Genomic DNA, 27,004 nt, shown 5'->3' on the forward strand with positions numbered 1-27,004 from the left:
TGATCTGGTATTGCTAATATTTTACACATTAACAGTACCAGGAAATTTACATTAGCAGCTATTACATAAAAATCTGTAACCTTTCACTTTCTGTGCCTCTCGTAAATTGGTGTTTATGTTGGTGAACTTCACCTCCAATATTACAATCACTAATCTTATGTCTAATTTGCAATAATCATTATGCACAAGCATATAATATCTATCTATCTATCTATCTATCTATCTATCTATCTATCTATCTATCTATCTATCTATCTATCTATCTATCTATCTATCTATCTATCTATCTATCTATCTATCTATCTATCTCCTTCTGCTGAATCATTTCTTAATAAAGAAAAGGGTGTACTTTTAAATGTGATTTTTTTTTTTTTTGTGGATAATGGCAGTCTTTAGTTAGGATATTACATACATTTGTACTGATGCATTTTTAATCACAAAATGGGCTATTAGAGTTAGGGTCATGTTGCATGATGCAGAAACTTGAAAGCAATAAATCTATATGAGCTACTGCTTCATCCATGTTTCCGCTTGCATAATGACACCAAAAAAGATATCTAGCAAACGCTGGTTTTGTTAAAAACTTACATTCGCTTTAAAAAGTGTCTTCAGCCTAATGTAAAAGCATCCCCACAGTAATGCTATAGAAAAAAAACTCTTTTTAAGTATATACCTTATCAAAACTTATCGATACCTTCTCCATGTTTTGTCTTATTGAACAATGCAGTTGCAAAAAAAAAACACTCATTGATCTGCAGCAGTCCAAGCATTTCTGGCACTCAAAGCCTCGTCGTCTTATACAGGGATGTTTTCTGTCCTGTTGGATATCTCTGCTTTGAGTGAGTCCAATTATTTCCTATACTATGAACCCAAGGAAGGAATCTAATAATGGCATGTGTTTAATGCTGTTAGCCTGGGCAAAGATCATAGCAGGCTGTGGTGCCAAAATAACTTGTAGAAAGAAGAGTAAATACTTTCCTGATATAATGGTTATTTATGAAGGTATTCCTTCAAGTGGTATTTACAGCAAACATTTAACATATTGCAGCCTACCATTTCTTACATGTGATGGCTGTGTTCATTTTCTTTTTAAGGCTTTCTTCTATTTTCGCCTGGTGATCCTGCCAGAGTGCCAGTAAGTCTTTTTTTTCAAAAGAACAAGCTCTGTATCAGAATGTATCGGTTACAGAGATGGGAAAAACCATTTAACACTCAGTGGTGCTTACAATGATTGGCTTTTATTTATGTACAACCTTTATCTCAAAAGGAAAAACAACTGTTTGCTGTAACTACTTATAAAGTGGGACCTGGGGTTTGGCTTCAATGTGTTAGTGTATTTAAATCTGCTAGTACAGTTAACACTCCCTTCCACCCAGACTGATGCTGCTGTCCAAGTCTGCCCCCTGTGCTCCTTCATCCAGAGTGGGAGCACTCTAATGCAGGAGGTGTGTTACTGACCAGATCACCAGGTGAAAACAGAGGGAAAAAAGCATAAGAAAAGAAAACTGATGCAGCCATCACACCTAATTTTTTAAGGTGCAATATATTACATTTTTGGTTTTGGGTTTAATACTGCTTTAATTTGCACATATGTTGTAGTACTGTAAGTGATTCTTTTGGATTGTTAGAAGTGTTCAAATTTGACATCACATCCTACACTATATTGCATTCAATTCCAAGTCCTTTTCCCAGTAAATGGAATATGTTAAATGTTTGCATATATGTTTTTTTCTTAACATGTCCAGGACTAAAAATGTTTGTTTTGTTTATTTTTTGTCTAAATTGAATTTTTTCAGAACATAAGATAGAACCCTAGTTACCTTTTTACATGTTAATTTCTAGATGCTTAGCAGTTGTTTAGAAAACTTAGTAGTTCCATTTTAAATCTACACATTTAAATGGTCAAAGGAGTGATTTTTTTTTTTCCTCCTCGCCCCCCGTACATGCTCTGTTGCTAAGAGAGGCTGAGCAGACAGAAAGAAAACAGCTTGTTAGATAACCCACCAATGTCCAAGGTGCACCCTGTATTAGATTTTTATTTGCAATATAAAGACTGTAAATAAATAGAAACATATAAAACATAAGTTAAAAACGTAAAAATAAAATTGAACCAACCGCTTGAGAAACAGAATGTGTTATGCCAGAGTAGAACATTTTCATGGACAAATGCTTTATGCTATATTTGTAACTAAAATGGTATTTTAAGAGGTTCTCCAGAAGAAGAGAAATTATTTTCTTGCACTGAGATCAGTTTAGTGATTTAAAGCCTCAAGGAAATTATTTGCTATGGAAGAGGAGAATTTAGAAATCATAGCCCTGTTCTCTTATCATCCTTACTGAGACAGACTACTTGATGGGGAGGTGCTGCTATAAGAACTCAAATGTATGAATAGGCATGAGATGTTTGGCACCTAATTTGGCAGCAAACTACAGCTACACTTCCAATCTGGAAAGAGACTGATCGGGAATCACATTGTTTCATTGGAGAAAAGACAGCAGTGGAGGTATCTGGTTTCTTCCCCCATCACAATATGCCTACCTTTGTGACCTGTGACTGAGGCTCAGCATCACATGTGGGCTTTACCTAGGACAGTCTACATGCAAATTCAGTCTTCCAAGGAACTCTAAAGCAAGCCGTAGATGGTTAGAATTCTCGGCTGGTTCAGCAGGGACTGCCCGAGATTCAATCCATCTTTAGGCAGGCTGATTGTACCCAAGTCGATCCATTGATCACTGTGTTCTCCCCACAGGGAAGGCTCTATAAGAGTGATTTCCCCCATCAACACTGTGTTGATTGGGGGAATCAAGTAATTTTCCTTCCTGCAACCCGTGGAAATCCCGAAAGAAAATCTCATCTTTGGCTACCCTTACTCCTCCAGACTAATATCCACCCGTCACGGCATTTTGATATTTGCATAACTCCTCCAAAGAACCAGCCCACTGTTTGCATCAGGGCTGAGGGCTCTTGAGAGGAGTACTGAGACAGGATGCTGTGATGGTTGCAGAAAGCTATGCACAGCACCCAGCTCTCCCCTCCTATCAGCCATGATGTTCCTGAATAGAGAAGCGCAGAAAAAACAGAAGTCTAAAATAAGGTATATCATGAAAAGAGGTTTTAGTTTAAGTGGTTGTAAACCCTGTTACCCCACTTTTACCTACAGGTAAGCCTGTAACAAGGCTTACCTGTAGGTACCCTGAATATCTCCTAAACTTGCACAGTTTAGGAGATTTTCAGTAAATGCGCTGCTGCCGACGTCATCAGCGCATGCACACTGAAGAAACAGGCCACTGGTGTCCTTTCTTCATTAGCCATGTTGTGACCAGTGGCTCCCGCGCGCATGTACGGGAGTGATGTCATCGCAGCTCCGGCCAATCAGAGCGCCGGAGCCGCGAACCCGGAAGTAGTTCCGGTGGAAGATGTCGGCCGTGTACTCAGAGTGCTGACGCCTATTCAGGGCCTCGTTCTGAGGTAAGTAGTTCATAATGAGCTAGTATGTGATGCATACTAGCTCATTATGCCTTTGTCTTGCAGGTTCCCCCCCCCCCCCAAGGTTTACAACCTCTTTTAAAGGTTTCATTAGCATGTTGATGGAGGGAGGAAGGAACCAAAGAAAGGCACAAATAATCAGAATAAACTTCAGCCTTCAACAGTCTTTGATTCTCTTGGAATAGTATTGAGCTGGTGGCTTTAAGGTCTGTTCCCACCAGAACTATGTGCAGAAAACTCACTTTTCATAAGCGTTTCCCACACCATGTTAAAAACACACTGGGTATGTAATCTGCTGCGAGTGTCAGTGTAATCCTAACAACACGTCAAACGCAGATCACAAACCCAGTGCGTTTGCCTGCAGCAGTCCGATTACAGTACGTTTTTAAAAGTAGTGCATGGACTACATTTGGTGCGATTGCATCTTATTCAAATGAGTTGCCTGAAAATTGCATCACACTGAATTGCACAGGTTTACGGTGCATGTTCCTGCGCAATTCTGGTGTGAACTGGCACTTGATCACTGAAAAGCCAGTACAGCTATGGTAGCACTTTCCAGGAGAACATACGTTTTGGTATGAAGTATAGATTCAAGAATGTTACAAAGATATCTTTCATACAGATTTACATTACAGCAATTGTGCTTTTTTTTGTTCCCTTCCAGTTCGGACACAACGCCACTCCTAAATGGATCGAGTCAAGATCACATGTTTGAAACAATGGCAGTTGAAATTGAGCAGCTCCTGGCAAAGGTATTTATGCTTCTTTTCTGGTGTCTGTTGTGTGATTTAAAATGGAACTAAACCCCACCAATTTAACAGTTTTTAAAAACAAGGCTACTTTCACACTGAGTCGCTTTACAGGCGTTTTAGCGCTAAAAATAGAGCCTGTAAAGCGCCTGTCCTGTCACTCCCGTGTGAAAGCCTGAGTGCTTTCACACTGGAGAGGTGCACTTGCGGGACGTAAAAAAAGATTTATCCTTTTCTTTTTCAAGTGGCAGCTCAGAATTCTAAATTTTTCATTATTTTTAGTCCTGATGACAGTGGTCACTAGTACAGTTAGTGTGAATTGCCCTAGCAGGCACTAGTAGCAGCAGTAAAAGGCTGACAGGGGTTTTAATTCCTCTTGATCTAGTTTCGCCTTTAGATATACTTGATACATTTTAAGTGTTTAGTCTGTTACTGTGAACATTTTAATTACTTGGAAATAAAGATGCAGCTGTAAATGAGCAAGATAGAAAATATACATGCTGAACTTTGTTCCTTTGGCTGTTGGGTAAATAATGCGGAGGGATTTTGGCATTTGGTACCAATGGAAAGTTATTTCATGTAGGTTTTCGTTTAAAGGGTGCAAATCAAGCTTTTAGCTGCTTGGGACCAGATTATTTGCCAGGTTTTCGAGGCATTTTTTACATGAAGATATTCTCCCATTTTTGTAAAAGTTGTACCCAATATGTTTTAAATGTCAGATATTATCTTTTTACGGGAGAGACCCATCAAGGAAATTCCCAAGGAAGTATCTGTAGAGCTTTGGTAATTCAGATTTCTCTTGGATTTCTGCAAAGGAATGTAACTTTTTAGTTCTGATGTCAACTAACTGTCCAAAATGAAATAGGGCTATTGCGGCGGACAGTCAGACACGAACTGACACTTTGCAGGCACCAGGGACAACAAGAACATGATCAGTGCTAAAAATATGTACGGTCACTGTATTAATGACACTGGCTGGGAAGGAGTTAAACATTTCGGTTATCAAAGGGTTAAATGTGTGCCTAGCTACTGTTTGTTTTTACTATCTGTGCTGCTTTTACTAGGGGAAGAGATATATTTTAGTCCCTGCTTTTCAGGATCACAGAATCCATCCCTCCTTCCCTGTCAGAACAGAGCTCTGCCTTGTTTACATAGGCAGAGTTCCGTTCTGAGTCTCTGCTCAACGATCGGTGGGTGCCAGTGGACATTAAGTGAATAATCACAGCAGAAGCGGCATGAGCCCCCCACAGGTGGAAGTGAGGGATCATGTATGCTGGATGGATCCTGTGCACAGCTGCCACCCTGTAGCAGTAAGACTGCTTTAGGACGGTCATCAAGTGGTTAAAATGGTTCTTAAAGCTTTTGTTTTTTATTCATTTATTTATTTATTTTTAACAAAATAAAAAACAGGTTTATATTGACCTGCTCTGTTCAATGATATTACACAGAGCAGTCCCTTACCTCTTCTTTGGCAGTCCCCCACTGGTGCGTTCCTCTTCTACAAGTGCACCCATAGCAAGCCGTGTGCTATGGATGTGCTGCTGAGTCAGGCATTGTGGGCCCAGAGACACATGATGTCTCTAAGCCAGGCTTCCCCCAATTCCCTGCTCCCTCCTCACAGGATTCGACCAACAGCAGCAGGAGTCAGTAGCTCCCACTGCTCTCAGTGAAGCCAGTGAGAGCAGGCAGAGGGGAGAGAAGAGATGCAGCCGGGCACAGAGCTGGATCAATAGAGGACTCTGGTAAGTGTTCTGGGGAGGGGGGAAGGGCGGGGGGGTGTTTGGTGTGTGCAACAAGTAGTGGGACGTTTTTACATTAATGCAAGGAATGCATTAACATATAATATACCGGTTATTTGACTTTAGAACTCCTTTAAATGTAGTGGTGTTTGAGGTATATGGAAAGTATTTTGTTAGAGACTGAAGTGTCCAGTGGGACACGTTAAGTGGGAGACATTTCGTTTTAGAATGATTACTTTTGTAACTTGATAGTGAACTTTACGGGTGATCCATTATAGACAGATGGGTATGTTTGCGTTTTTTTGTCATTGGGATGTACCTTTTCAATCTGTTGGTATAAAAGTTCTGGCTAAATATATACCTACACAATTTTTTCACATTATGTGTTTTTAAATGCTGACTTTGTTTTCTCTTTATTCTTTCAGCTCACTGGGGTGAATGACAAAATGGCAGAATACAGCAGTACAGCTGGTGTGACTTCCATAAATGCAGCACTGATGCACACATTGCAGAGACACAGGGATATCCTGCAGGTAGTTGATAAATTCCTATTTACTTTCTTGGATTTCAATGCAGCTTTATCAGCCACTGTGGGTGTAAAGCCTAAAATCGGCCATTCTCAATGTGAATTGGTTTTAAAGTCTTAAGGTTTTTTACCTCGATATTTTCCCTGCATTACCTGTGTCCAGGATCTCCCCAAGCCCCCCTTTTACTTACCTGAGCCTGATCTTGATACAGCACTGTGCCTGATAGCAGCGACTCTCCTCTCTCTCCCTCCCCACATGGCAGATTGACTGCTTTTAATCAAATCCTATTGCGAGAGGCCAGGGCAGCAGGGCTCGTGTGCGAGCATGCACAAGTACCCCTCTAGCAAGCGGAAAGGCAGGAGGAGCCAGGAGTGCTGACGGAGACCCCAGAAGAGGAGGATCGGGGCTGCTCTATGCAAAATCATTCCACAGCGCAGGAAAGTATAACGTGTTTTTTTTTTTTTTTTTGTTTTTTTTTCATGTTTCCTTTTTCTTTTTTAAGTAAAAATTAAGAGTTTAGAATCACTTTAAACTAATATTTCCCCAAATTCCCCCTAATTCTAGCAACAGATCTTGTTTGGTGGCGAGCCACACGGGCTGTTTTATATTGTGGGACACAGATTTCTCACCCTGTGCATATGAGGTTACCTGAAAAACTGGCACAGTTTGTGAGAATTGAATGTTTGGGAGACTGAATTAAAACATACATTACCAGATTCTCATTGTGATTTTGATACATATTTAACTGCATATATGTTTAAACCAGGCTGTCCACTGATGGGAGAATTATGGGAAGGTTTGATAAGTATTCTTTTACTACTCCAAAGTTTGTACCTTCAATACAAAAACAATCACTCAGGGTGAACAAATTAAAGTGATTGTAAAGTCTCGTTTTTTTTACTATAAAAATAACAAACATATTATACTTACCTGCTCTGTGAAGTGGATTTGCACAGAGCAGCCTGGATCCTCTTCTGTGCTCCTGGCCCCTCCCAGGAGTGCCCCCACAGCACTCACATTCAGACACAGAGCTGCAGTTCGGCCCCATCTCCTCTCTCTCCTGATTGGCTAACTGATTTTGATAGCAGCAGGAGCCAATGGCGCCGCTGGTGTGTCTCAACCAATCAGGAGGGAGAGTCCAGGACGGCCGAGACACTTGTGGACATCGCTGGACGGAGATGAGGCTCCGGTAAGTAATAGCGGGCCGAGGGGGGCTGCTACACACAGAAGGTTTTTTTATCGTAATGCATAGAATGCAATTGAGATTAAAAACCTTCTGACTTTACAACCCCTTTAAAAGATATTGGTCAGTGATTTTCCAGCTTGTGCTACAGTGTCCTGTTTACAGTGTAAAATATATTTGCTACTGTTCAAAGCGCAAACAATCAGAAATAGTTGCAAATTACTGGGAAGCCATAGTAGTTGCATAAATTCTCAAAACATGTTCCTGTTGCTCCTTTATTTTCAAAGAATGTTTTTTAAATGTTCCATAAATACTCCCCTCTAAGGCCAGCTGTTATTGCAAAAAAGGGTTGGTGTCATGTGGTGTGTCTGAAATGGATTAAAGCTGACCTTTAGGAAAATCACTGAACGCACAGAAATACATGAAAGTGGTTTTACCTGTCAACTTTTTTTTTTTTTTTCCCTCATTGATTTCTTTGATTTTATATGTCTGTGCCACATAGCACAGCCATACAGGAGACACTGCTTTCTCCTAACAGCAATGGACTGTAGACTGCATGCAATGGAGTCCTTACTTCTCCCCCAGCTTGCTGACTGGACAGTGAAGGAGCAGCAAAAAACTATTCTGGAGTGGGACTTTACCTCCTAGCATGCAGCGGTTAGAATGCTGCCGTCTTAGGAAATTTTAAGTGGCTGATAAATCAATCTTGGGGTCTTCCACATATTGAATATTTCCCATCTGAGCCTTATATATCTGCCTGGTGGTCAGCTTAAATTATGCTTACATTGGGACTGAAGCCTAATACAGTGCATTCATAAAGTATTCCGACCCCCTTCACGTTTTAGTTTTGTTATGTTATAGTCTGATACTACAGTCGTTCTTAAATTATTTTTTTTCCTCGTTAATCTACACTCAGTACCCTATAATGTCAAATTAAAAACCAAATTTTAGAATTGTTTTCAAATGTATGAAAAAGGAAAAACTGAAATATCACATTGGCATAAGTATTCAGACCCTTTGCAACAACACTTAAAATTTAGTTCAGGAGCTGCCCATTTCTCTTGATCTACACCTTGATTGGACTCCACCTGTGGTAAATTAAATTGATTGGACATCATTAGGAAAGACGCACTTTTTCTATATAAAAGTCCTCACAGCTGATAATGCATACTGTATAAGCGCAAAATCCATGAGAACAAAGGAACTGCCTGCAGAGCGCAGAGATAGGATTATTGCAAGGCACAGATTTGGGGAGGGCTACAAAAACATTTCTGCTGCACTGAAGGTTCCCAAGAGCACAGTGGCCTCCATAATTCTCAAATGGAAAAAGTTTGGCACAACCAGGACTCTTCAACAGCTGGTCGTCTGGCCAAACTAAGCAAGAGCCTTCATAAGAGAAGTGACCAAGAACCTGATGGTCGCTTTGACTGAGCTCCAGAGATCCTGTGTGGAGATGGGACGAAGTTCCAGGATAACCTTCACTGCAGCACTCCACTGATCTGGGCTTTATGGCAAAGTGGCTAGATGAAAGCCTCTCCTCAATGCAAAACACATGAAAGCCTGAGTTTGAAAAAAAGCACCTGAAGGGCTCTCAGACTGTGAGGAACACGATTCTTTGGTCTGATGAAACCAAGATTGAATTGTTTTCCCTCAATTCTAAACATTATATCTGGAGAAAGCCAGGCACCTCTCGAACCCTGCCCAATACTATCCCAACAGTGAAGCATGGTGGTGACAGCAGCATGCTGTTGGTGTGTTTTTCAGCAGCAGGGACTGGGAGACTGATAAGTGTTGAGGGAAAGCTGAATGGAGCACTGAAGTATTGAGATATCCTCAATGAAAAGTATCTAAAGATTCACCTTCCAACATGACCACAATCCTAACCACACAGGCTTAGGGGTAACTCTGTAAATGTCCTAGAGTGGCCCAGTCAGAGCCCTGACTTAAACCCTATTTAACATCTCTGGAGAGACCTGAAAATGGCTGTTCACCGACGGTTCCCATCCAATCTGACTGAGCTTGAGAGGATTTGCAAAGAAGAATGGCAGAGAATTCCCCAATCCAGGTGTGCAAAGCTTGTCGCGTCATTCCCAAAAATACTTGAGGCTGTAATTGCTGCCAAAGGTGCTTCAACAAAGTATCGAGCAAACGGTCTGAATACTTAAGTACATGTAATACTTCAGTTTTTTTTCCGCTTTAATAAATTCAACACATTTCTAAAATTCTGTTTTCACTTTGTCATGGGGTACTGAGTGTAGATTATTGAGGGGAAAAAATGAATTTAAGCAACTGTAGTGTCAGGCTGCAACATAACATAAAATTGAAAAAAATGAAGGGGGTCTGACTACGTTATGAATACACTGTATCTCTGTTTTGCCTAGATCAACTAATTAGATTCTGTGTATTTTTTTTTTTTTTGCTAGTTAGAAAATAAACGCTTTATCTGTGACATGAATGAATGAAAATGCTTTTCATTCATTAGGCATCCACTAGAGGGCAGTGAAAAGCATTGCTAGATCCCCTGTCTATAGCAGGATTTTCTTTGGAAACATATGAAAGATTACTCAGACCCAAAGCAATGATAGGCAGTCTTAGAAGTGAAACTTCGTCTGTAACTTTGAAAGATAAGAGAAGATATCAACATAGCAGTACTGGAGAGGTGGAAATGCCCGGAAGGGAATTGTTTGCGGTTCCCCACTCTGAAATGGAGAAAACTACTTTTGGGTAGGATGGACATTTAGGATACTTTGATAAATAGGGTCCCCTGTTTTTCCTTAAGAGCATTTTGCCTAATGCTGTCTGTTTTGCTCAATACCTTAGTTCTGCTTTGCCTAGCACTTTAACCTTGTTTTGCCTAGCAGCTCAGCTCTGCTTTGCCTAGAACCTAAACTTGGCCCTGCTTTGCCTTGTACCCCAGCTCAGCTTTGCCTAGAATCCTTATCTGTAGGTGTAGTTGTGGACAGTCAGTTACTAAAGAGATATGTTCTGCTTACCCACACAAGCACCAGGCAATTACAGTAAAAACATCTGTGCATTTTAAAAATAGTTTTGCAGCTAGCAGTGAATTGTAACCGCAGACTAGATCAGTTGTTGCTGTATTTTATATACAGTTTATTTACTAACTTATAGGTGCACTTTAGTTTAAACGGTTTTTTTCTTGGTTACAGGTTTTTAGATTGCTACATATAACCTAATAATTTTATTTATATGGGAGGGTGGCGGAGGAGCAAACATTGGGAAATATCACTGAAAACTGTTTACACCTTGTGTCTAGTTTCTAGTGTCTAGTACAAGGAAACATGTTTTTATACATTTCTATAGCTAAAGCTAAGGGACAGCTAAATGTTAAATACATGTCCTAAACCCAACAACCAGAGACCAGTTGGAGTCTCTGCCTAACCAGCTTTAAAGGGGAACTAGTAAAATTTTCAAACCCGCCTATTTTGGCGTCCCTCAAAACAGTGCGGAATGCCTGGGTGGGGGGCAAGAAGGATCAGTGTTGGATGATTGGAAGGCGGTCTCGCTTCTGATCTTTACCCCAGACTGAAAGCTGTCTGCGCTCTCAGCACATAAACAACGGTCACCCGGCGACGCATATGTGTGGTGTCTGGGAGTTACAGCCCATCCTTTTGCTGCCACACGTATGTGTTGGGTGGTCGTAAAGTGGTTAAGCTGCTGTTCTCTAAAGAGAGACCATAGAAGTATTTTCAACTTATTTGTAAATGTGCTTCTCTAATTGAAAACTATATTCATATCGCAGAGAGGAGGAGGAGTCACTTTTTCAGCTGTGTATATAGTTTAGCTTTACTTACTCGGCTCTGTAAACAGTAAGGATGAGCTCTGGCGTGTACGCATTCTGCATGTGCCGAGCCCGCTAGAAACGCGGCACTGCACAGCGCTAATCACAAGCAGTGAGACATTTCCCGATGTGTGGCTGCAGAGATTGGGAAATGTCTCACTGCCTGTGATTAGCGCAGCGCATTGCCGACTTCCTGGCGGGCTCGGCAGGTGCAGCATGCAAACACGCCGGAGCTTATCCTTAGTAAACAGAATTTCATTCTCTTCTATTGAGGGAAGAAGTCTTAAACCTTCCAGTTGTACTGCCACCTGCTGGAGGATTGGATACTGGCAAACAAACCGTGAGCCAACTGAGGGTATAACCTCTTATTTCAGCATGTCTCAGTTTTTCGCTAGTGTCCTAGGAGGTTGGATGTCTTTTCCTCAGCGCTGCTGTTTTAAAGACTAGCCTGTGATTTTTTTTTTTTAGCAATTTTGATTTTATAGCAATTCCATCAAGACTCTCCAACACAGTTACTGAAGGTTCCCCCTCCGATCTCCAGCTATCTGCCGAGGTTGTCCTCCGTCTAGATCTAGACTACCTCATCCCTGCTGGACTGGACCTTCAGTCATTTGTTTCATGCTCTGGTGTCAAGCATGCTCTCTTTCCTGTCATACTGCCTCCCCACTGCTGCTCCTGTTGTGACAACTTTTGAAGAACTTTGATCTTTGACTTGTTCCTCCTGTCTGCCTACAATGGCGATTGGTCTTGCTGTAATGGGTGTCCCCAGCTCACTTTCTAACAGGTCAGGGACTGCTTGCAGCACACATTCTGATGGCCCTGGAGTCATGTTGTCCTCTCCTATTAGGGCCTCTTCAGCCTTCAGAGCCCTCCTTGGCTGCGTCGGATCTAGCTGTTTCCTATACTCTCTCAGCTGATGTTATCTGCACCCTTATTTGGCTAATAAGCCATTAGCATGAAACTCAGTTTGATTCTGAATCACTCTTTTCCAACTGTTTCTTGTTCGATTGTGTTAAATTTTCAATGCAAATAAAAAAGGAAAAGGGGGGGGGGGGTTTGGTAAAGGCCCCAGGACAGGTTTTGGGTACTGTAACAAGATGTTTTTGCTGTCAAAGAAGTAAAAATATGAAATGGCAATACATTTCAGCTGAATTTGTTATTATCATTATGGCGTTCCCAAGGTTTAATGTACTCTGCCTTACTATTATATTCTTTAAAATACCAATAAAAAAGAAAGGACAAAGGAAAAGGAATAGAATGGGAGATGAAGTGGTAAGGAGAAAGGGGATGAGGAATAGAAATTAGGGAGGTAAATTAGTATGTCAGAGAATTAGTGCTCTCAGGTTAGATTGGAGGTATGAGATACAAGGGGACCAGATTATTAGATGAGATTGATCACTTCTCATTTACCATGGTTCTATTTAGTCAGGAGAGAACTTCGGAGAAGTTTAATATAGAGAATTTCTACATTAATGCCACTATTTAGTGGCATTAAAATCAAAAGTGATCAATCTCACTGCTAAGAGAGAATAAACTGTCCATCTAAAAATATAAGGCTGAGGGGACATCGGCAACATTCCAGCACTACAAAGATTGCGATAAGAAATGTAAGAGTGCGATTAGGGCAGTGAAAATGGACTACGAAAGACGCATAGTGGGGGAGAGTAAAAATAATTCCCCCAATATTTTTTAAAATATATTAATAGTAAAAAGGCAAAGTCAGAGCATATTAGACCCATAAAGGATAATCAAGGATGTTGGTTACAAATGACAAGAAGAAGGCAACTATTAGACAAGACAGTATATTGGCAACACTGCATGGGTTGTACCCTTGTGACTATCAGAGAAGCCCATGTTCTAAAAAGACTTGAAAAACCTAATGTTAAGAAATCACCAGGAGCAGATGGCTTACATCTGAGAGCCCTCAAAGAATTTAGCCAGGTCATTGCAAAACCATTATTCCTAATCTTTAAGAAAAGCTTACTGACCAGAATGATACTAGTGGATTAGCAAAAAGCTAACGTAGGACCAATATTGAAGATTGGGCCGCAATACATACCTGGAAGCTACAGGCCTGTCAGCCTAGCATCAATAGTTTGTAAAATATTGGAGGGGAGGATAGGGGACAATATCCAATAATTTGCTGATAGGAATAGTACCATTAACAGTAACCAGCATGGATTCATGAAAGATCGATCTTGCCACATCAACATTCTATGAGGAAGCGAGTTGTAATCTGGATAAAGGATGACCTGTGGATGTAGTCTATCTAGACTTCGCCAAAGCCTTTGACACGGTATCCCATAATCCACAAATTGAGATCTGCTGGCATTCACGATAGTGTATGTTCCTGGATAGAAAACTGGTTACAGGGGCATGTACAAAGGATGGTGATAAATAGATCTGGAGTTATAGGTGGGGTGCCCCAGGGCTCTGTCCTGAGACAAGTTCTGATTAACTTGTTAATAATTAATAGAGGTTGGGAATGGGATACATAGTTCAATTCCAGAGTTTGCTGATGATACAAAGCTAAGCAGGGCAATAACTTCACAACAGGTTATAGCAACTTTACAGGAAGGCTTGATAAAGTTGAGGGGTGGGCAAACACGTGGCAAATGAGGTTCAGTGTAGGGAAATGTAAAGTAATGCACTAGGGAGCTAAAAATATGAATGCAAGCTACATGCTAGGGGGAGAACCTCTGGTGGAATCGAGGATGGAAAAAGATCTGGGGATCCTATTTGATGACAGACTCTGCAATAGCATGCAGTGTCAAACTACTGCAAGCAGGGACAGCAAAATATTCGCATGCATTAAAAAGGTATCTACTTAAAACTATACTTCTACCACTTAACAAAACTCTGGTCCTGCTGCATCTTGAGTATGCTGTCCAGTTCTGGTCACCAGTCTTCAAGAAGTATGTGCTAGGACTAGAGAGAGTTCAGGGAAGGGTAACAAAACTATTAAGGGGGCTGGAGGATCTCAGTTATGAAGAACAACTATAAACGTTAAACTTATTTTCCCTTAAGAAGAGACACTTAAAGAGGAAATAAACCCCTTTGGGGTTTACTTCCGCTTTTGCTCCCCGCAAGGCCTGCAAATTGAAAGCATAATGGGCTAGTATGCATTGCCCCTCCCTCCTGTCGAGTGCCCCCACAGCAAGCAGCTTGCTATGGGGGCACAGAGCTGGAGCGAGAGTCTTGGACGGCCGAGGGACTCGTGGACATCGCTGGACAGAGATGGGCTTAGGTAAGTATGAGGGGGGGCTGCTGCTGCACACAGAAGGCTTTTTATCTTAATGCCTTCTGCCATTACAAACCCTTTAATAAGGGAGATGATGGCGATATATAACTAATATTAATGGTGATTCTAGCATAGAGGGGAAAATATTCAGTCTCAGGTTGCTCAAGAAGACACGTGGCTTCGCAGTAAAGTTGGACAAGAAGCGGTTTAACCTGTAACTGCATGAGGGATTCTTTACTGTTAGAATGGTAAGGATATGGAACTCCCTTCCACAATCTGTGGTTTCGGCTGGTAGTGTCACTAATTTTAAAAAACTTTTATTGAATACAAGTGGTGGAGACATAAATACACACACAAGCTGAACTGCATGAACTGGGATCTTTTTTTAAATCTTGTCAACTATGTAACAAGGCAGTATCTGGATTTGGTCCTGGACGTACCTCAAGCCGTAGTCTTCCTTCATCAGAGGGGCTTCAGATTCTGGTCTCAGGTTCAGACTCAGATGTCGCCCAAATCTCCGCTTTTGCACAAGAGTCTTGGGGCCGATGGTAGCCTCCCTTGAGGCAATTTCACTTGCCCAATTTCATTCCAGACATCTGCAAAGCAATAATCTGTCATCAACCATCAGGGGTAAATTAGAAGTCTCATTGTGGCATGAGAGGTAGAGCAGATCCTGTCCTGGGCATAACTGCACATTCCAGCCTTGTCAGCTGTGTACATTCTAAGCATAGACATTTGGCAGCCTTTGCTGTTCTAGGAGCTGTGTTTATAGGTGGGGGTCCCCTGATGTGGACATCCTGGCCTCCAGGTATAACACTAAACTAGACAGGTGTGTATCTAGGGACAGACTTATAAACAGCAGTCAATAAACCCAGACTATGAAAAACTCTCATTACATGCTATATAATAGTGTTCATACTCATAAAGCCACTAAAACATTTGAGTGAAATACCTGGTTGTTCCTTCCTTCATCTGTCCCTCCCATCTTCTCTGTGTCCCCAGTACAGGTTGAGATTGTGTAGACCTGCTGGTGTCCTCTACAGAGCATACTCAATTTCGATTCCCTTCTAAGCTCTTCATTTCCTCCTTTTTCTTATCTGTGCAGCCCACGTGACAATAGAATCACACGTGGGTGTATACAGAGTGGTAAATTACACTCCCCTCCTTCCCTCCTCTTCTATGTCTAACTATTGCTAAACACTATGAGGGTGGCATATAGTATGATGATTGATTACATTTACTAAGAAACTCACAAAACGCTTAGTTTTAATATAAATCAATATTCAATATATCTAATGTAATTGCTAATATCTCTAAAGTAAAAATACCTTTGATGCAGATGCCATCTGACAAAATGAAAGCTAGTGTCAATCGCCTCTGCCTACACCAAATAAATGCACAAAAAAATACACATTTGATGCTAAATATTGGGAGCTGCAAAACATTTTTTATTTAGATATTTATAATCTAATTTAAATTGCTCTTCTGAAACGCTTTTTTTTTTTGACTGGCACAGCACCAATCGAGGCTGGTCAGACGCAGACTAACATTGTAGAGGGCATACATCAGCAAAATATTAGAAGCCCCTCTCAATGATCTTTCCCTGCAGCACTGCATGAATAAGCTACTTGGGGGATAAAAAAAAAAAAAGGACAGTTCCATGATTTATATGATTTATGTGAATCAATTATGGCAAATTACACTTCTCTGTTTAGTGTCACTTTAACTGGCGGAATCAGTGGATGCTCTGTGGAATTCGTACACTCTGATCTATGCCCTTTCTCTCCTGAAACTTCCTTGCCTACTTTACAAAAAACAGCATTTTAGCTTGCACATGATTGGATGATAAAATCGGCAGACTTCCCCTCATTTCAGATCCACCCCTCAGATTTACAGTGACTGCACTTCAAAGTGCACTTTCAGTGCAATTTCAAGTGCACTTTGCACTTGTAGCGCAAAGTGGATTTGCCTTTCGTAAATAAGCCCCTTAGTGTTGTAGTATCCAGGGATAGCTGGAGTGCAGCACAGAGATCACAGGAAATCGGCACACAAGATTCTGGAAGTTTCACAAAGGGTATTTGCACTTATTGTGCTTTTAATGGTATATGGATAGAAGACAATCCGCAACTCCATACATGCTCTTCAATAAGTCCAAATTTATTGTAACTCCATAAAAGATAAACATGTACAGCAGAAGTTAACGCGTTTCAGCCATAATGGTGTGACTGCACATCGTGTACCCAACAGCTCAGGAGGATCTCTACATAGTCTGGGGTAGTAGCACCTTTTTCTTCTATTGACTGATTACCTTTAGGCTGGGTTCTCACTGGTGCGCTGTGCGATACCGCATGTGATTCGCACTGCAGTGCAAATCACATGCCATGCAAATTCAGCTATACAGACTGTATGGCTGAATTTGCATCGCTTTCAGACCAAAGTCATGCATGACCCTTTATTTTTTGGTCCGCACCAGAATTGGATCGCATGGGTGTGAACACCCATGTGATCTGATTCATGTTTGAACTGACAGTTCACACTGCGATATGCGAACCAATCTTCGAGTGTCATTAACTTTGCATTGACACTGCCAGCGGTTCGCATAGGGCAGTGTGAACTGCCTGCGAGTCGAGTGCAATGCGGGAACTCATGCTAGATTTGCACGGGTTCTCGCATCGCACCAGTGTGAACTTAGCCTTAATGGTATATTTACCGGAACTGAAAGGAGCAAATAAGGGAAGTTCATTGTTGCAGTTTACATACCCTTTTAAACACAGGCCACAACAGTAATGTCCATTGCTGGACTAAACTCTTGCATTCATGGCAACAGTCATGTTATTCACTGATTAAAATAGATAAAAGTGAAGTATCATCTCCATTCACAAACTGGTTGCTTGGTTAGGAAAACAATATTGTATGAATAAACATTTTAGTTCTATTATGCGCAGTAATAAGTCTACACTTGTTGTTATATGTTAATTACAATACTTGCATCCCTTAAAGCTCAAATAACTAGTAATGCAGTCTATATTATTAATAGACGTGAGTGTTTCTTTACAGGATTACACACATGAATTCCACAAAACAAAAGCCAATTTCCAGGCAATTCGAGAAAGGGAAGATCTCTTGGGATCAGTACGGAAGGATATTGAGTAAGTCACAAATGATGTTAGGGAATCAGTGGTCAGTACATGGCATTGCTTTAATTTCTGTGATATACTGCTATTTTTATGCTGTTGATCCCTTTTAAAGGAACATCTAATGGTGCTTGTCTCTCTTCTCTAATCCTGGCATGTATATTTAAATACTGTATCAGTATGGTTTCTATGGTAACGTTTAGCAAGGACCTACAGAGCAGTGCAGTAAGTCTTTGTATTTTATGATGTTATTATTAATGTACTTTATATATTAGCTAAAAGTATGTTTATCAAGTTCTTTGAAATTGCTGAGAGATAAAAATGTAAAGCTCTCTGGATTTACAGATGTACATACACTGCAATGTACATATTTACCAGGTGTAAAAAAAAATAAAAGTGTGTGTGTATATATATATATATATATATATATATATATATATATATATATATATATATATGTGTGTGTATGTATATATATATGTGTATATATGTGTGTGTATATATATATATATATGTGTGTGTAATATATAGATATATATAGAGAGAGATATAGATGTGTGTGTGTGTATATATAGATATATATATATATATATATAGATATCTCTCACTCTATCTCATATATAGATATATATATCTAGAGATATCTAGATAGATGGAGAGATAGAGATATCTAGATAGATGGAGAGATAGAGATATATATAGAGAGAGAGAGAGATAGATATATATATATATATATATATATATATATATATATATATATATATATATAGAGAGAGAGAGAGAGAGATCTATCTATATCTCTATATCGGCGTATAACACGCACGGGATGAGCGCCACCGGAATTCAGAGAGCCATCATCTCCTGTTTACTCGGATCTCACTCGGCTCTCACGTCACACACACAGTCCCGCCTCGGCCACCAGCATTGGACCAGGGTTCTGTCTATCACAGGAGCTGGTCCAATGCCGATGGCGGAGGCGGGACTGTGTATATGACTGCCGACTGAGAGCCGAGTAAACAGGAGATGATGGCTCGGTGACTTCCTGCACTGCATTCATGAGAGATGGTGAGGCTGCAGATGGGCATTAATCAGGCTGCATTGATGGGAGATGGGCTCCAGATGGGCACAGATCAGGCTACATTGAGGCTGCAGATGGGCACTAATCGGGCTGCAGTGAGCCTGCAGGTGGGCACTAATCAGGCTGCATTGAGGCTGCAGATGGGCACTAATCAGCCTGCATTGATGGGCACTGTCCATTATTTTGCTTCAAAGTGGTTTATTTAAAAAAATATTTTCTTTATCGTACATCACGGGACACAGAGCAACAATAATAATGACTATACAGGTTTTATGCCACCTACTGGTGGATGGACACTGGCAGATAGCCAAACAGGAAGTACACCCCTATATAACCCCTCCTACAGAGGAAGGACATCAGTTTTTTCGCCAAGGTCTGTTAGGTGGAATGGTCACTGATGTGATACATGTGCTCTTGGAGCATACTTGGAGGTCTGGATGGTTCTATTTAGAATCATGGACTTCAATCGGATCCATTAGAAAAAGCTGTCAGCCAAAATGGATGGTACCCGAATTTCATTTGAAGGAGGGAAGATTCCTCGAGCTTTGCCTGTAATGCAGCCTTACGGCACTGGACCCTGCGTAATGGAACCCTGTGCAGTTTTTGTTCTGACCAAGGTGCTTTCCGGCAGGGTGCTATACAGGTCCAGGGGAGTGGACCTCACATTAACCACTTGACCACTGGGCACTTAAACCCCCTTCCTAACCAGACCAATTTTCAGCTTTCGGTGCTCTCACACTTTGAATGACAATTACTCAGTCATGCAACACTGTACCCAAATGAATTTTTTGTCCTTTTTTTCACACAAATAGAGCTTTCTTTTGGTGGTATTTAATCACCGCTGGGTTCTTTATTTTTTGCGCTATAAAAGAAAAAAGACCGAAAATTCTGTAAAAAATGCATTTTTCTTCGTTTCTGTTATAAAATTTTGCAAATTAGTAATTTTTTCTTCATATATTTTGGCCAAAATGTATACTGCTACATATCTTTGGTAAAAATAACCCAAATCGGTGTATATTATTTGGTCTTTGTGAAAGTTATAGAGTCCACAAGCTATGGTACCAATATCTGAAAATTGATCACACCTGAAGTACTGACTGGCCTATCTCATTTCTTGAGACCCTAACATGCCAGAAAAGTACAAATACCCCCAAATGACCCCTTTTTGGAAAGAAGACATTCCAAGGTATTTAGGAAGATGCATGATGAGTTTTTTGAAGTTGTCATTTTTTCCCACAATTCTTTGCAAAATCAAGATTTTTTTTTCTTTTTTTTTTTTTTTCACAAAATTGTCATATTAGCAGGTTATTTCTCACACACAGCATATGCATACCACAAATTACACCCCAAAACACATTCTGCTATTACTCCCGAGTATGGCGATACCACATGTGTGAGACTTTTACACAGCGTGGCCACATACAGAGGCCCAACATGCACGGAACACCTCCAGGCGTTCTGGAGTGCCCAGGCCAATTCTGACATTTCTCTCCTACATGTAAAAATCATAATTTATTTGCTAGAAAATTACATAGAACCCCAAAACATTATATATATTTTTTTAGCAAAGACCCTAGAGAATACAATGGCGGTCGTTGCAACTTTTTATCTCGCACTGTATTTGCGCAGCAATTTTTCGAACACGTTTTGTTTGAAAAAAAAACAGTTTTGTGCTTTCAAAAAAAACAAAACAGTAAAGTTAGCCCAATGTTTTTACATAATGTGAATAATGAAGTTATGCCGAGTAAATAGATACCTAACATGTCACCCTTCAAAATTGCACACGCTCTTGGAATGGCGCCAAACTTCGCTACTTAAAAATCCCCATAGGAGACGCTTTAAAAAATTTTACTGGTTACATGTTGTGAGTTACAGAGGAGGTCTAGGGCCAAAATTATTGCTCTCGCTCTACCGATCACAACGATACCTCACATGTGTGGTTTGAACACCATTTTCATATGTGGGCGCAACTTACGTATGCGTTCGCTTCTGACTGCGAGGACACGGGGAAATTTTTTTTTTATTTATTTATTTTTTTTTATTGTTCATTTTACTTTATTTTAGTTTGAGGCTTTTTTCCAAAAAATAAATTTTTTGATCACTTTTATTTCTATTACAAGGAATGTAAACATCCCCTGTAATAGGAATATGGCATGACAGGTCCTCTTTACAGTGAGATATGGGGTCAATAAGACCCCACATCTCACCTCTAGGCTAAGAAGCCTGAAATAAAAAAAAAAAAAAAAAAAAAAAAGATCCTGGCTTCGATCGTTGCGGTGAGTCGGTAGAAGCACCTGAGGGCAGCGAGAGGGGGGGGGGGGGGCGTCCCCTCTCGCCTCCCGTAAGAATGATCAAGCAGTGGAACAGCCGCTATGATCATTCTTATGGTGTAGGGAATCGCCGGCTGAAAAAGATGATATCTGAATGATGCCTGTAGCTGCACCCATCATTCAGATATCCCCGCACAAAGTCTAGGACGTCGTATGACGACATACCAAAATGACACCCCAAAATAGATTCTCCTGCTCCTCCTGAGTACGGCGATACCACATGTGTGAGACTTCCACGGCCTGGCCAGATACAGAGGCCGAGTACAGCCGAGCATGGCGGAGTATGGCGGGGCATGGCGGAGTATGGCGAGGCATGGCGGAGTATGGTGGGGCATGGCGGAGTATGGCGGGGCATGGCATGGCGGAGTATGGCGGGGCATGGCGGAGCATGGCACAGGGTTGCACAGGATCATTGCAGAGTATTGCACAGGGTTGCACAGGGTTGCAGAATATTGCACAGGGTTGCAGAGTATTACACAGGGTTGCAGAGTATTGCACAGGGTTGCAGCGTATTGCACAGGGTTGCAGCGTATTGCACAGGGTTGCAGCGTATTGCACAGGGTTGCAGCGTATTGCACAGGGTTGCACAGGATCATTGCAGAGTATTGCACAGGATCATTGCAGAGTATTGCACAGGATCATTGCAGAGTATTGCACAGGATCATTGCAGAGTATTGCACAGGATCATTGCAGAGTATTGCACAGGATCATTGCAGAGTATTGCACAGGATCATTGCAGAGTATTGCACAGGATCATTGCAGAGTATTGCACAGGGTTGCAGAGTATTGCACAGGGTCATTGCAGAGCATGGGGGGGATGGCTGAACATGGAGGGATGGATGGATGGATGTGACTGTACATGTCACTGAGCTGCGCTGTGGGCACTACACATCCAGCCCACAGCGCGGCTCACATCCGATCTCTCCCCCTCTGTACCGATCGGTACAGAGAGGGGAGGGAGGAACCGGCGTCATGTCATTTGACGGAGCGATCACATGGTAAACGGCCGCGATTAGCGGCCGTTTACCGTGATGCGCCGGGTCCTCTGGACCCGGCGGTCACTGATGTTCCCGTGTGCGCGCCCCAGGGGGCGCGCGGGAGCAGTTTTCTGGAATCACGTCATATGACGTGATCCCAGAGTTATCCAGCCGCCCTGCAGCCGTCATTTGGCTATAGGGCAGTTGGCAAGTGGTTAAAGGGGGACCCAGTCCCTGAAGGTCTTCTATGACAAAGCTCACCGTGATGGGTGAGGATTGGACTGTTATGTTCAGAGTCCTGCAGTGGGGAATGGTAAGTCTGCATTTTCGAGAGAGAGAGAGATCTGTCTTTTATCCCAGTGGCCACTGGGGGCAGTGTGCTGTTTAATCATGTTGTGTACTTCTTAGTCATGTGGGCTGCTGTTTCTCCTCCAACCACTAGAGGGCGCAGGTTCGCTCAGTATGGCCTATTTTTATATAGGCAGGAAGTGGAAGGGCAACCATGTTAAGAAAGCCATGTAGCAAAGCCTCTTGAGGCATAACATCAGCCCATGGATACTAGTGAAGTGTGAGTACTTACTATGGGAGAAATGTGTGGCCAGACAAGTCATGATTATATACTGCATACACTGTTTAATCTGGGGGGCCTGTACAACTGTAAGTTGATGATAAACCCCTAGCAGTGCACTTTAAAGTGTTGGGTCTCCAGAATACTGAAAAGAAACAAAATCCCCTTGTGGTGGACTTTTAAGGCACAGAAATAGTTTGAAAAAAATTAATCTAGTTTGAAAAATGTTTATTCAATATAATAAGTACAAAATATAAAAAACACATACAAAGGATACAATAGAACAAATTTACAGTGCTGTCATCACAACATAGTAGAAGTAATAAACCCGTCATTCTTGCACCCGACGCATTTCAGAGCACATATGTGTATCTCCTTCCTCAAGGGTATAATTAAGCGAGAATACTAAGTGTTATATATATTGAGATGACAACCCTTTCAGACCATGCAGATTAAAAACATATGAATGCAAAAAGATGTTCCCAGTTTGCTTGAGCCGGAGATCCAACACAGGGGGCGTGCTTCAAAAAAGAGGGGTGCCTAGCCTGAAAAGCTGACCCAGTTCCAGCACACACAAACCAGACCAGGAGGGGAGGCCAGGGGACCCACTGGGGCCAAAAAGAGAAAAAAGACCCTGCTAATGGTGAGTAAGAACCACTTGAGTGTGCAAAGAGCGTTATTTGTTGTAGAGATCACAGTCACCACAACTATTGGACTTGTGTCCGTTCACTCCAGCATAGGACTTTTCTATATTATTGGATGTGGCACAACCCAGTGCTCAATTATAGCCAACTCACCATTTGCAACGGTCTCCAGAATACTGTACATTTGGCACAACAATAGTATGGGACCTGGTGCAGTTGAACAGGTGCATACTTGCAAACTTCAGGATAATGTGCATTTGGTCTGCAGGAGTTTACTTTTAGGCTGAAGCAGGAAAAGGCTGCATGGCATGCATATGTGTTAAACTAATAAAAACTAGTATGGGGCCAAGTGCAGCATAGTATTCATGTTTGCAAGCTTGTTGTCTAAACGCATGCTTGAATAAATACGTTTTGCATAGATGTTGCATACATGCATATGGCATAAGCACATGTTTGGAAGACCATGAGCATTGGTACATTTGAAGCAGTTGTGTCATCAGAATAGCATGCATTGGGTCTGCAGGAGTTTAGTTCTGGTCTCCCTTTTCACACTTTGCGATTTGAAAGTCGCAAACTGAAGCAGTGCCGGTGTAATCCTGAAGTCTATGGACCTCAAGTCGTGCCAAGGTCGGACCAGAGTGGTGCAGGGGCTGCTTTGAGGTCACTCCGACTTGGATGCACGGATGTGAAGGGTATTCATTGGAAATCATTGGGTACGACTGGTCAGGTGACCTTGCAGTCGCAGGACAGGTCGCACAGGTGTGGAAGAGGCCATAGGCTGTTGAAGCAGCATAGAGGCTGCATTGGATGCCTATGTACTTGGCTAATCCTGACTATAACTAATATGGGCCCAGGTGCAATTGAGCAGGTGCAGCATAGTATACATGCTTACTTGCATAGAACACAAGCCTGCACAGGCACATGTTCGCAGAGGGCCCCGCGGGGCGGCGCCCAGCATGCGGCCCTCAAGGCTGGCTGCGACTGCGTTGATGCATGTTGCATAAACACAGGTTTTTAGCATATCTTTGTATGGACGTGTGGGCATAAGTGTGTATGCATGTTGCATAGATATGTGTTTGGGTGGATGCATGTTTGCATAAACACATGGTGCATAGACAGGTGTTTGCATAGATGCGTGTTGCATAAACACGGTTCATAAACGCATGCTTGCTTATTCCGTAAATGCATGTCTCCATGGGCACGTATTGTGTAAGTGCATGTTTGCATGGACATGCGCTTTCGTGTTTTGCCTAAATGCATATTTGCTTAAGCACATACTTACATGCTTCCATAAACACATACCGGCATGTTTTAATTTATACTGCATAGGTATATGCTTAGTTTGAACTGTATACAGTATCTCACAAAAGTAAGTACACCCCTCACATGTTTGTAAATATTTTATTATATCTCTTCATGTGACAACACTGAAGAAATTACACTTTGCTACAATGTAAATTAGTGAGTGTACAGCTTGTATAACAGTGTAAATTTGCTGTCCCCTCAAAACAACTCGACACACAACCATTCATGTCTAAACTGCTGGCAACAAAAGTGAGTACACTCTTAAGTGAAAATGTCCAAATTGGGCCCAAAGTGTCGTGGCCACCATTTTTTTTCCAGCACTGCCTTAACCCTCTTGGGCATGGAGTTCGCCAGGGCTTCACAGGTTGCCACTGGAGTCCTCTTCCACTCTGACGACATCACAGAGATGGTGGATAGTAGAGACCTATCGCTCCTCCACCTTCCATTTGAGGATGCTCCACAGATGCTCAATAGGGTTTATGTCTGGAAACATGCTTGGCCAGTCCATCACCTTTACCCTCAGCTTCTTTAGCACGGCAGTGGTCGTCTTGAAGGTGAGTTTGGGGTCGTTATCATGTTGGAATTCTGCCCTGCAGCCCAGTCTTCGAAGGGATGGGATCATGCTCTGCTTCAGTATGTTAGAGTACATGTTGGCATTCATGGTTCCCTCAATGAATTGTAGCTCCCCAGTGCTGGCAGCACTCATGCAGCCCCAGACCATGACACTCCCCCCACCATGCTTGACTGTAGGCAAGACGCACTTGTCTTTGTACTCCTCACCTGGTTGCCGCGATACATGCTTGACACCATCTGAACCAAATAAGTTTATCTTGGTCTCATCACACCACAGGACATGGTTCCAGTTATTCATGTCCTTAGTCTGCTTGTCTTCAGCAACTGTTTGCGGGCTTTCTTGTACATCATCTTTAGAAGAGGCTTCCTTCTGGGACGACTGCCATGCAGACCAATTTGATGCAGTGTGCGGCGTAAGTCCTAAGCACTGAAGGGCTGACCCCCCACTAGGGCTGGGAAAAAAATCGATTTGAATCTTGAATCGAGTTGAGAGGTCAAATCGATTCAAATCTTCTTCAAATCGATTTTTTTAGATTTTTTTTTTTTTTTTAACAGCACCGCGCCGGGCCTGAGGAGCTGCGGGCACGATTTTTCAGGCGAGGCCGCGGCTTCGGCCTAGTCCGCGAGGCCCGACGCTGTGCATGGGCGGGTGGGTGTGTAGGCGGGGTAGTGGGCGAGGCTGTTGGTGGAACGCCGCTGTGTATTGGAGGGCTGTGATATCAGGAGGAGGAGGGGGTGGGGGGATCACAGGGACATTCCCGGGCTGCAGAGAGAGAGCGAGAAGGGAGGGTGAGTCAGAGCTGCCTGTATGGTGTATTTCATGAGATAGTGATACTGATAGCCATGTGATGATCACTGCCAGAAAGAATAATACCTCAGAGGAGAGAAGTCACATCCCATCACATCCCATTTCCATATATTCACCCTTCTTAAATATCATTACATAGCACTGTGCTCAATATATGAAAATACCCCCATATGGCATCACACAGCAATGTGCTCATCACTGTATACTGACACACTACATCACTGAATACTGACACACTACATCACTGAGTAATGTAGTGTGTCAGTATACGGTAATGTAGTGTGTGTCAGTATACGGTAATGTAGTGTGTGTCAGTATACGGTAATGTAGTGTGTGTCAGTATACGGTAATGTAGTGTGTGTCAGTATACGGTAATGTAGTGTGTGTCAGTATACGGTAATGTAGTGTGTGTCAGTATACGGTAATGTAGTGTGTGTCAGTATACGGTAATGTAGTGTGTGTCAGTATACGGTAATGTAGTGTGTCAGTATATACGGTGATGTAGTGTGTCAGTATATACGGTGATGTAGTGTGTCAGTATATACGGTGATGTAGTGTGTCAGTATATACAGTGATGTAGTGTGTCAGTATACGGTAATGTAGTGTGTCAGTATACAGTGATGTAGTGTGTCAGTATATACAGTGATGTAGTGTGTCAGTATATACAGTGATGTAGTGTGTCAGTATATACAGTGATGTAGTGTGTCAGTATATACAGTGATGTAGTGTGTCAGTATATACAGTTATGTAGTGTGTCAGTATATACAGTTATGTAGTGTGTCAGTATATACAGTGATGTAGTGTGTCAGTATATACGGTGATGTAGTGTGTCAGTATATACGGTGATGTAGTGTGTCAGTAT

General features: G+C 41.9%; 1 protein-coding gene across 3 annotated transcripts in view; it reads left to right on the forward strand.

The window, feature by feature from the left end:
• GOSR1 (golgi SNAP receptor complex member 1) overlaps positions 1-27,004 on the forward strand; it is a 184,225-nt gene that overhangs the window by 26,329 nt on the left and 130,892 nt on the right. For all 3 annotated transcript variants that reach the window (XM_073616856.1, XM_073616857.1, XM_073616858.1), the window contains 3 exons: positions 4,152-4,239; positions 6,401-6,508; positions 17,783-17,874. In XM_073616856.1, the coding sequence (XP_073472957.1) occupies positions 4,152-4,239; positions 6,401-6,508; positions 17,783-17,874 (288 nt within the window). The remainder of the gene's footprint in view (positions 1-4,151; positions 4,240-6,400; positions 6,509-17,782; positions 17,875-27,004) is intronic.

The sequence above is a fragment of the Aquarana catesbeiana genome, linkage group LG02 (genome assembly GCF_042186555.1).
Source record: "Aquarana catesbeiana isolate 2022-GZ linkage group LG02, ASM4218655v1, whole genome shotgun sequence".
Taxonomy (NCBI): Eukaryota; Metazoa; Chordata; class Amphibia; order Anura; family Ranidae; genus Aquarana; species Aquarana catesbeiana.